Source organism: Rhinoraja longicauda, chromosome 4, assembly GCF_053455715.1.
Source record: "Rhinoraja longicauda isolate Sanriku21f chromosome 4, sRhiLon1.1, whole genome shotgun sequence".
In the NCBI taxonomy this organism is placed as follows: Eukaryota; Metazoa; Chordata; class Chondrichthyes; order Rajiformes; family Arhynchobatidae; genus Rhinoraja; species Rhinoraja longicauda.
Genome location: NC_135956.1, coordinates 2,528,444 through 2,540,753, shown reverse-complemented (window position 1 = coordinate 2,540,753; position 12,310 = coordinate 2,528,444). Strand labels below are relative to the sequence as shown.

The 12,310-nt window shown below is 43.1% G+C and overlaps 1 protein-coding gene across 3 annotated transcripts in view; it reads right to left on the bottom strand.

The window, feature by feature from the left end:
* Window positions 1-12,310, bottom strand: part of trps1 (trichorhinophalangeal syndrome I) — a 260,068-nt gene that overhangs the window by 235,135 nt on the left and 12,623 nt on the right. For all 3 annotated transcript variants that reach the window (XM_078397136.1, XM_078397135.1, XM_078397137.1), the window contains one exon: window positions 10,616-11,252. In XM_078397136.1, the coding sequence (XP_078253262.1) occupies window positions 10,616-11,252 (637 nt within the window). The remainder of the gene's footprint in view (window positions 1-10,615; window positions 11,253-12,310) is intronic.

Genomic DNA, 12,310 nt, shown 5'->3' with positions numbered 1-12,310 from the left:
GAGTGTTCCAGGGTTTCAACACAGGCACGATGGTCGACCGTGGTAAGTGTCCAAGTCACGACAGTGTGTGACTTGGAGCACAATTGGGAAGTTCTCTCCTTGACCTTCCAAAGTGTTGGGTTTGGCAGGAGCAGCCAAGCATCCTGTAGATGGTACACACAGCAGCCTCAGTACACATAGGAAACGTAGTGAAGGGGCTACTTGTTCAGGGGATGGATAAGTTGCTGATGTGGTGAACTGCTGATCCCGAATGGTGTTCAGCTTCGTGTAATGTGACCTGCTCAGGTAAGTGAAAAATATTCTACCTTACATCCACCTAAAGGGAGAGATATATCAGAGAGCCAGTGAATTATCCCATCTGGATCCCTCTGCCGCTGAAATGCTCAGATAGCCAAATACAATGTAATATTACATAATTACATTATCTCTCGTTTTCTTGCAATCCTATTACAAGATCATTTTCCAACAACTGCAAAAGTTTAGTTTAGTTTAGAGATACAGCGCGGAAACAGGCCCTTCGGCCCACTAGGTCCGCGCCGACCAGCGATCCCTGAACACATTACCACTATCCTACACCCACTAGGGACAATTTTTCCATTTACCAAGCCAATAAACCTACAAATCTGTACGTCTTTGGAGTGTGGGAGGAAACCGAAGATCTCGGAGAAAACCCACGCGTTTCTTTTCCTACACAAGTTGTATTAGTCTCTTTTGATGGATATTAAATCTAAAATAAGAAGGATTTAATAGAACTTTTTTTTAACTGATTGTCAAGATACATTTCATGTGAAAGAACACAAACTATTCTCCTGATCCAGGCAGTAGGCAATCGCATGGAATAACTTGCCTGCAATTATGAAACAAAGGAGTGCTGAGTAGTGATTAAAAGACTTGGCTCCCTCGCTCATCCTAATCAATTCTGTTTCCATTGTAGTGCACAATCAAGTAAAACATTTATTATTACTGCATTATTAAACATTGCTATTTGATGATGCTTCTGAGCTGGGGTAGATATGGTGCAATACTTGTGAATTATTGCCTGCTGCAGTATATTATGGCCGAGGTTGAATTGCAGCTTGTGTGTTTAATCTTTGTACAGTCTGCTCAGGTCTCAGAGCAATACTGCAGTTATTTTGTTATCCATTCCAAACTTACGGGCGGTCACGGTGGCGCAGCGGTAGAGTTGCTGCCTTACAGCGAATGCAGCACCGGAGACCCGGGTTCGATCCCAACTACAGGCGCTGTCTGTACGGAGTTTGCACGTTCTCCCCGTGAACTGAGTGGGTTTTCTCCGAGATCTTCGGTTTCCTCCAACACTCCAAAGGCGTGCAGGTTTGTAGGTTAATTGGCTTGGTAAATGTAAAATTGTCCCTAGTGGGTGTAGGATAGTGCTAGTGTGTGGGGATCGCTGGGCGGCACGGACCCGGTGGGCCGAAGGGCCGGTTTCCTCGCTATAGCTCTAAACTAAATCGAAGATAGACACAAAATGCTGGAGTAACTCAGCGGGTCAGGCAACATCTCGGGAGATGAAGAAGGGTCTCGACCCGAAACGTCACCCATTCCTTCTCTGCCGAGATGCTGCCTGACCTGCTGAGTTACTCCAGCATTTTGTGTCTACCTAACACACATCGTTCCTGCTTCAGCAATCTCCAAGAACATTGCCACAGTTCTTGGAAATCAATTTCAGAGTATTTTATTGGTGAATGTTGTCGCTATTTAGATAATTTCAATAAAGGTAACTATGGCAGAGTCACGGCTATCCCCTTCTGCATTGTTGCCAATGGATTGAGCCCTATTCAAACCCTATTTGTGGGACACAACATAGCCAAAACATTATGACCACTGACTGGCGAAGTGAATCACATTGATTATCTTGTTACAATGGCACCTGTCAAGGGGTGGGATATATTAGGCAGCAAGTGAACAGTCAGTTCTTGAAGTTGATGCGTTGGATGCAGGAGAAATGGGCAGGAGTAAAGATCTGAGCGACTTTGACAAGGGCCAAATTGTTATGGCCAGGTGACTGGGTCAGAGCATCTCTGAAACGGCAAGGCTTGTGGGGTGCTGCCAAAGGATCTGCTGCTAATGCGTTGGTGCCAGATACCACAGGACATCTTCAGGGGTCTTGTAGAGTCCATGCCTCGGCGGGTCGACGTTGTTTTGGCGGCACACGGAGGACCAACAGCATTTAAGGCAGGTGGTCATAATGTTTTGGCTCATCAGTGTATAGCATTACACTCCAGTGCATTACTGAGGGACTACTACACTCTTGCAGGTTCCACAACCCAAATCAGTCATTAATCTATGGCGTGCCTTGTGTAAAAGTATCCTAACCCACCTCCCAAGGTAAAGCAAGGGATTTTTCTTGAAAACAACAGCTCTGAGGTGGATGAAATCATTATTATTTCAAAGCGATCCTGTTTGACCCTGCTCTATGCATACTGGTTGCTGTATTTCCAATGGAAACAACTGTTGAGGAATACTTAAAGTGCAGTAAAGTGCTTTAGGGTTCCCCAAGATCATGAAAGCTGCTGTATGAATGCAAGATTTTCCATCATCGCACAAAACAAAACAGGGAAATGGTGGTGATATCTCCACGCAATCAAACTCTGCCCTGGGGAACTGGAAAGTAAAATTGGACACAAGGGACATAAGGAAAGCTGCAACTCCCCATTCAGGTTTTCCCTTTAGGCTCTTTTGCCATCACCACTCGTGCTGAACTTAATTCTCAGAAGCTGAGACACTGCAGATCGCTCTGATCTCTGCCAAACCTCCAATTTTCAAGGTAAAGGCAGTCACGTTTCAGGTAAACATGTCAGCTTGCATGTAATACTCTAAAATAAAACAGACCCATCTCATTGGTACCTTTCTGCACTCAGATGTTGTTGGACTGCTAATCTGGAGAAACAAAGTCATAATCGAGGAAACACAAGTTCAAATCACACAACAGTAGTTTGAAAAGTTGAACGGTTCTTAAGTAATCAGTAAAAGTGACTATGAAGTAGTCAGAACGTGAAAAATTAATATTTCCCATAGGAATTTGAATATGATATTGAATATTCACCAATATGCAACTCCAGATAAAGGGCAAAGCAATTGCTGTTAACTCCCGAGGACTAATTTGGCATTATTTTGTAATCTACTACTAAAAAGGAAAATAAATTGCAGGGCTCAATGAAGTAGCCTGTAATTTTCCCAATGGACAGAAAATGGCATTTTTGTGAGCACGCCCTGATTGACAAATAAAACGGCCTGCGTATGAAGGAACTGCAGGTGCTGGTTTACACCAAAGATACGCACAAAATGCTGGAGTAACTCAGTGGGACAGGCAGCATCTCTATCACAGAGCAGAGAATTGCGGCAGCACTTTCAATCAGTTCACAATGTCCCAAAATAGCTAATGTAATAAGTGGCCATATGGGCTAATTTATTTTTGTTGGGGGGGGGGGGGGGGGATTTTCTTTTTTGTGTTGTTGTGGGATCATTTGTGTCTACACAACATTCAGGATCTTGGCCTACCATCTGTTCAAATCTCTGATGTTGGAGCACATCCTCAATATTTTAGACTTGATTGACTGCAATATCTACAACCCTGGCTAATACATAACTTCAAGCAGGATTGCAAAACTGATTATCTGGTCGTCAACGCGTGCATGTTTGTAGGACCGCTCTGAGCAAATTGGCACCGTTTCCCTTTGAAGTGACTACAAAGCATATCAGTGCAGAAGACTTGGAACGTCTTGATGGTCTGAAAAATATAGATCTTTCCTTTATTGGACGATATGGACAAATTCTGGAGTGAGACTTTACCCACAACTCGGGAGAGTATTACTAGTCAAATCTAATACCTTCGCTGAAACAGAAAGCGTTTCATCCCTATACATACCTTTATACATATTTATTTAAACTGGTTTTTCAGATGTTACACGTGGATGGGTCTACACTGAAAACAGAGTCACGAAGTACATACAAGTTACGTTTAAATTAATTGCATGTCTCTTGGAATCTGAACCTAAAATCTGCAAATGTTATGCATTCTTTTGTGCACTTCACAGTAACGTTCTCTACATCCGTTTGAAAGCTAACCAAAAGACATTGTGACTTTCAGCTGAGGACTTCACGGCCCTGAACACATCAGAATTGCAGATGCATTTCGCTAAAATGGAAAAACTTAAGACTCGACCGCTGTTAGTATGCGTGTGAATTTTACATGCATTACTTAAAATAAATAAATCTTAATGCCAAACATATATGGGTTGAGATCTTCTACTAAAATATAAATTGTACTTAGCATTACCTATTATGTAAACAACGCCAAATCAAACAAAATATGAAGTAATTAAAACCTTAATTCAAAGGTTCCAGTGAAACAACAAAGCCAAAAGTTGGGCACTTTGTCACATGAATCAATTTTAATTGAGTCAAAACATCTGAGTGCATTAAAAAAATTAAGAGCCTACTCTTAAAACATCTTAACTTCAGGCAGCAAGAATTCATGCTCCTTGCATTTCATCTGAAAATAGTATTATGTATAGTCAAATGATTTGCAGACTTTCCGTGCCTTCAGTGAGACCGCAGAGAAAAACGATAAAGTTAAAGATTCTGACTGTAGTTTCACCCAAAATCCAGGCCAAGGTGCTCCAGCACAGAGTTCTTTATCTACACGAGACACTTCTTGTTGGTCAAGATGGCTTTACAGTTGAATATTGTATTTTTTGCCATGTTAATCGCCATGAAAGGAAGGAAACCAAATAGATAACTTTTTCTTTAATTCCCTTGATGACAAAGTCAGTATTTTTTATTTAAAGTAGAAGACCAGCGGCACGGTGGCGCAGCGGTAGAGTTCCTTACAGCGAATGCAGCGCCGGAGACTCAGGTTCGATCCTGACTACGGGCGCCGTCTGTACGGAGTTTGTACGTTCTCCCCGTGACCTGCATGGGTCTTCTCCGAGGTCTTCGGTTTCCTCCCACACTCCAAAGACGTACAGGTTTGTAGGTTAATTGGCTGGGCAAATGTAAAAATTGTCCCTAGTGGGTGTAGGATAGTGTTAGTGTGCGGGGATCGCTGGGCGGCGCGGACACGGTGGGCCCAAGGGCCTATGTCCGCGCTGTATCTCTAAATCTAAATTTAAATCTAAATCTAAGACGAAGGTGCTGATGTACAGATGATTATTGGAGGGATTTATTCACAAAATGCTGGAGTAACTCAGCGGGTCAGGCAGCATCTCTGGAGAGAAGGAATGGGCGACGTTTCGGGTCGAGACCCTTCTTCAGATTGGAGGGATGTATATAAATGTGAGAGGTGTCTCTGGCACCAACATTTTTTTTTTGCTGCAGTTTCCAATTCATAAAGGAAGGAGCCCATGAATCTCGCCTGCATTTTGTATTAACGCCATATAGAACAGGACGGTCACAGGTTTGTTTGATCCTCAGTCATGCGATTGCATTGAGGCTTGCTAATCAAAGAAGGGAGAATTAGCAGAGATTCCCCCAGCCCTGCTGTGAAGTGCGCTGTCTGGATTTTGGGTGGAGCTTAACATTTCATTCACTGTCTAAGCTTACATGTGAAGAGTGACCAATGATGCAGGCTGGCATATGATCTCAATGGAGCATATTCCAGCATGGATTAGCACCTTCAGAAGTGGTTGGGAGAACATAACCTGAATGGAAACCAATAACAAAGATCCATGGTAAAGGAGTTTAGTTCCGTATGCCCTGTCAGAGTAACTATTATCCCCTGAAATATATAAATCACTTAGTGGATCTCTAGCTGTAGATCATCATTAGTAACAAGAGGTCTGTTTTCCCAGCACAGAAAACGATTTAAAAATAATTGTCAATGCAATGCCCAGAGGGGAAAGCTTAGCAAGGCAAGAGTTAAAGAACAGCATGCATGTATCACATTTCTGTTCAGTTGCAAATAATTCTTCACCTTTGCATTTTAGTTTGAGTTTAGATTATTGTCACGTGCGTAGAGTGAAAAGCTTTTTGTTGCGTGCTAACCAAGTTAGCGGAAAGACAATACATGATCACAAACGATCCATTTACAGTGTATAGATAGATACATGATCAGGGAGTAACGTTTAGTGCAAGGTGAAGCCAGGAAAGTCCGATCAAGGTTAGCCCGAGGGTCACCAATGAGGTAGATACTTCGGCACTGCTCCAATTTTCCAATAAGATTGCGTGTTCAAGCAATAATCAAACTAAGCTAACCCACATTAGAGATATCCTAGAGAGAGTCACTCAATCAATCGATATCTGGTTCCAAGAAATGGTTATGGACATGGTTTTGTAATATAAGAAAATAACTGCAGATGCTGGTACAAATCGAAGGTATTTATTTCACAAAATGCTGGAGTAACTCAGCAGGTCAGGCAGCATCTCGGGAGAGAAGGAATGGGCGACGTTTCGGGTCGAGACCCTTCTTCAGTCTGAAGAAGGGTCTCGACCTGAAACGTCGCCCATTACTTCTCGCCTGAGGTGCTGCCTGACCCGCTGAGTTACTCCAGCATTTTGTGAATAAATACCTTTGGTTTTGTAATATGTTCACATTATGTGTACACTGCTGGTAATACCATATATATTGTTCATCCTTTTTCGTTATGATGGGCTACAACTTGAACCAAATGCACTGATGATAATCCCAAATGAGTATAATGTAGTGACTGGTGACATTGACCTCAAATGATCAAGGACCACTATGTGCATTCAGGTCAGGATGGTCACCAATTGGAATGGATGCTGGAGCTAATTCCAATGTATCACTCCTGGTTTGGTGGCAGAGTTCACCTCCCTGGGCGTTGCTGTTGAATTAATTCCAGTGATTTAGTTTAGTTTAGTTTTTAGTTTAGTTTAGTTTGGAGATACAGCACGTAAACAGGCTGTCAGCCTACCACGTCCGTACCAACCAGCGATCCCCGCACATTAACACTATCCTACACACACTAGGGACAGTTTTTACATTTATACCAAGCCAATTAACCTACAAACCTGTACGCCTTTAGAGTGTGGGAGGAAACCGAAGATCTCGGAGAAAGCCCAAGCAGATTACTCTAGCCTGAAGAATACCAATCTTTTTCAGTCTTCTTACAGCTGCAACATGTAAACGAGTATTGTTACATTTATGACTTGCATCTTAGGGAATTGAAAGATCAGGAAATGAGTCAGTCTTCAGAATAAATATCTACCATAAGGTTCAACCAGTTAAGCTGCTGATCCGTTGATATTTCAGTATGTACTTGATCAGATTTTCATTGGTGGCAGTGCGATGAAAGGTAGAGGGCAAATACAAGAGACTTTACATGCTGAAGATAATAATGACCTAATATTAATGTGGCACAAAAGTCATCACTTAGCCTAACCATGGGCACATTGTAATGTAGGCTGCTGCATCTTTCTGTATGACTGAACTGAAAAGTTTAGAATGATCAGAGATAATTTACACAATAGAGGATGTTTGCTGTAGATCGTCTAGTCAAGGATCTTGTACCAAGGAATGAGGCGATGATAATTAGCTTCAGACCACCACCATCTTTTTCATTTACGAAGGACGATCCTCAGCCAAATGCTCCCTTTCTGCTGAAGGCAAGCACTGTCATTTCTCCTCAAGGCATTTGAGGCTTTATTGAGGGCAGGAAGCAAAAAAAATGCTTGCCAAAGTGACAATGGATACACTTCACAAAACAATTTGGATCCAAGTCCCTGGGGAAGTGGTAAGATGCAACGTAAATACAAGTTCTTAATTTAGGACAACATTCAAATATGAAGCAGGCTGGGCACTCATCATTGTCTGTCCTTCCAAATAGCACTGGGCCAAATGTTAGCCCACAATCTAAAACTGAAGTGCTATTATAATAATGAATTTAATAAATGGCCTTGTGAGAACCAATGTGGTGATTCCTAAAATGATTTGGTTCCATTACGGGATCGCAGAAAGAGGAAGGAGAATCTTTGACATTTTTTATAACTCTTTATCAATTAGAAATCGGAAGAACGTCAGCCAGTCTAGTAGGAAGAGTATTGCCACGAAAGTCCAGCGTTTCAAAAGCTTTTTAATCTTTTCTTCCCGATTTTAAAACATTAGTCAAAACTACAAAATAAGCCTGCAGGCAAACACAAGAACGTGATGAAGCAGAATTAGTAATTGTTGGTCTAATCACTTTTCCACCATAGCTGCTACAACCATACATGCCTTATCCTGTTGATCTCAGTGTTATCGTTCAAAATATGTCCCTTGATTGGAATGTCATTTTAACACAGCGATTCAGCCAAATAATAATATCATTAAAAAATCAGCCAAAGTTTGATATCACTTTCAGGAATAGTAATCTTTGATCGAAGCAAGAAACACTCAGTTGAGGATACATCTTTCAAGTCTCTTATTATCTCCCAAATGTTCCAGTACATTACCGGCAAACAATGGTTTCATTGGATGACCCAAGTCGTGGCCAAGACAAAACAGGGCATTGGGACAAGTATGGAACAACCAACAAATTTCCTGACCAACCTGTTAACACCAAAGGCCGCTGCAAACTCACCGAAGCTATAAACAAACAGTTGCCAGCCCAGATGTAAACAACTTTAAATAAACATGTCATTATTGGAGGGGTCTATTATACTAAATCACATCTCACCATCCCCACACTTGTCACATCAGAGAATTTTAACTAACTCTGCTGGAATCAACGATAATGAGCATGATACTTTTCATGCAGCAAGGTTAAAAAACTACTTCATATTATCCACACTATTTCTATCTATTACACCCATTTCTACAGTATCAGTGGCCAATACCAAATAAGATTCATGATGCAGATGTTAACACTGCTAAGCCAATGACGAAAAATCAAATGACATAATGAATACCGGCGTGAAGCAAACAAACAAGATTTAAATCGCACATTATGTTTAATATTTTTCTTTGGTAACAGCAGTAATGCATGATTTAATCTGGAAAACAAGAGTAAAACATTTGGCAGCATAACTACTTCTGCCAACATAATTTACATGAACAAAAACTGATTATAGCCATATCTTTGAGCCATAACTGTTACTGGCTAAAATATACTGAAAACCACACTATATAAATGTTATTTCCACAGAAACAATCAAGTTGTATACCATGTGCAATAAATGTGCAGGCACAATAATAATCAGGCAGAAAAGGATGAGATTAAAGCAGAGGTGATCATATTCGATTTCATCATATATGAAAATTACCATTTTCGGAATAACAACAGTGAAGTGGAAAATCTACTTAGGGTTTAGTATTCTCTTACAGCTTATCACCTAATAGCTTATATCATGCTTTTCATTATGAGTTGAGCAAGACGCCAATTTAATTTAAAGGTTTTCTTCACAAATTAAATATCCTCTATAACTCTTATATATTTAAATCATAAACTCCAGCAGAGCATAATAACAACATTCCTGCCAAGGTGAATGGTTTCCTCCTCACTTGCAATGGGTTTAATTAATTACATTGGTACATTTCAGGAAAAGCCCCACTCTTCCCTCTTTCGGCTTTCAAAATCTTAGTTCCATCTGCTCTTTCACATGGGAGCTTCTGCAAATTGCTGCTACAAGTTATTTATAACATTTTGTGTTTGTAAGATTACGAAAATTAGAGAATAATCGCCAAAGCAATTAACTGGCTTACCCTTCTAAGTGCAATCAAAGCATGTCAAGCTGTAATCATTAGCACCAAAATAGCGATAAGAATTGCCACGCCAACGACCAGTGTTATTCCATCACCTTTCACAAAACACCCACTTTGCAAAAAAATAACTTACTTCTTCTCAGTTTCTCAATGAACCGCAGGTAATAGTCCACCTTTCCCTCTTGATCCAAAGAATATTTCAAGAGCAGGCACATCAAATACCAGCCAGGCCTCATCAGTGACTGGATGGTCCATCATTCACCTTCCCCATTTTACCTCAACAAACCAGCCAGCATCCACATTCAGTCCTCACCACCCCCACCCCCCCCCCCCCCCCCCCCCCACCCCCCACCCCCACCTATGCCTTAATCTGCATCCCCTGACCTTTCTAACATTTGGGTTCCCCCATCCTGAATGCTGTTTAGAAGTAGTAGTAGTAGACTGACTGGTATTGGTGTATCTACAGGGCGAGTGAGAGGGAATAACTGATTTCCTTTATGGAAATAGTCATAGAAACATAGAAAATAGGTGCGGGAGGAGGCCATTCATTGTGATCACGGCTGATCGTCCACAATCAGTAACCCGTGCCTGACTTCTCCCCATATCCCTTGATTCCACCAGCCCCTAGAACTCTATCTAACTCTCTCTTAAATCCATCCAGTGATTTGGCCTCCACTGCCTTCTGTGGCAGAGAATTCCACAAATTCACAAACCTCTGGGTGAAAAAGGTTTTTTCTCACCTCAGTTTTAAATGGCCTCCCCTTTATTCTTAGACTGTGGCCGCTGGTTCTGGACTCCCCCAACATTGGGAACATGTTTCCTGCATCTAGTTTGTCCAGTCCTTTTATAATTTTACACGTCTCTACACCATCATTTTAGAAAGCATTTCCACGCGAGTAGTCTGGAATGTGTGAAGGTAACAAGCAGCAGGTGAGGAGTAACTGAAGCTATGCTTACCCGCAGCAGAGTCTGCGACTCCTCTCGTGCCTTGTTCAGCTCGCTGTTTGTGGGGTACTGAGGAGTGAGGGCACGGGATTTGTCCCGCTCGCCTCCAGCCGGTAGCTGCTGCAACCCGCCTGGGAAGCCCTTGGCGTCGGCGGGCTGCATGCCATACACGGGCAGGCTGCCGTCAGCTTCCTCTGCCGCCCTGCGGCTGCTCTTGTGACCCTCCTGGCTGCTGCTGCTGCTGCTGCTGCTGCTGCTGCTGCTGCAGTTGGTGGTGGTGGTGGTGGCGGTAGCGGTGGTGGGGCCTGGGTATGTGCTCCCTTTAGGCAGCTTCCTGGTGTCTTCCTTGCTGCTCTCAGGCCAACCTCGCCCCTCCTTGTCCTCGGGTGTTGCCGCTGCCGGGGGCTGGCCGTTGCCGTTGCCGCTGCTGTCGGACGGGGTGGGGGTGCGGTGCTGACCCTCTGGCTCGCCGTTGCCCGGGTTGTGGTTGCTGGTGCCGGGGTTTGGTGACAACTCCCCACCGCTGGGACTCCCACTGCTCCTCGGCTCCTGGGCCCCACAATGAGCCGTGTTGAAGTGGTCCAGTAGGGCCTGTGTGTCGGGAGCACTCCACTTGCACTGGCGGCACTTGTACAGGTTGTGAGCTCTCCTAAGACACAACAGAAGATTACTTACTATTATTTACTAAACAAAGCAAAAACCTGGTTGAAACAAGGGCGTCGAATTCAAAGCACGACCTCTTGCCTGGCTTAACAACAATATTGTGATGTCTTACAAAATTGTGCATCCGGACACATAAATGCTGGGGTAACTCAGCGGGTCAGGCAGCACTTGTGGAAGGAGCGGGTGGGCCAGGATTTGAGTCAAGTCCCCTCTTCAGCCACTCCAACAGGTAATGTCAGATATTGAAACAACTGTTACAATTATTTAAGATGAAGGTAGACACAAAATGCTGGAGTAACTCAGCGGGTCAGGCAGCATCTCTGGAGAGAAGGAATGGGGGACGTTTCGGATGGAGACAATTCTTCAGACAATTATTTATCCTTATTATCCTTCCAGAGTATTTATCCGCCCGATGCTAATCATCAGCCTCACCCTGGGTAGTCCTGAATCAGCCACCATCAACAGTGCAGAACCAGCAACTTACTGAGTCTTGCTGCCCCACTGACACGTATTCACAACGGCCCTAGCAATGAGCTGCAGCTATCTGCAATAATCTGATGACAGATACACTGCAGACCATCACAAAACAAGGCAGCTTGCTTCATGTGCTTCGATATTGAATGGGAAAAGAGATGCTTAAACTCTCCCTGGATAGACACAAAATGCTGGAGTAACTCAGTGGGACAGGCAGCATCTCTGGAGAGAAGGAATGGGTGACGTTTTGGGTCGAGACCCTTCTTCAGACTGATGTCAGGGGACAGGGAAATACATAGATAAGGATGTGTCAGGTGTGAACAAAGGGGCAAAGGGGTTGGAGATCAAGGAAAATGTAGAATAGATCATTGTTAGCTGGGAGAAGGTAACAACAATGTAAACAGAGATAAACTGTAGTCAGAGACAGTCAGACTGGTCGGATAACTGGGATGGGGAGGGATGGAGAGAGAGGGAAAGCAAGGGTTACTTGAAGTTAGAGAAGTCAATGTTCATACCGCTGGGGTGTAAGCTGCCAGTGAAACTCCCCACGTGTTCTGGAAATTACCCCCT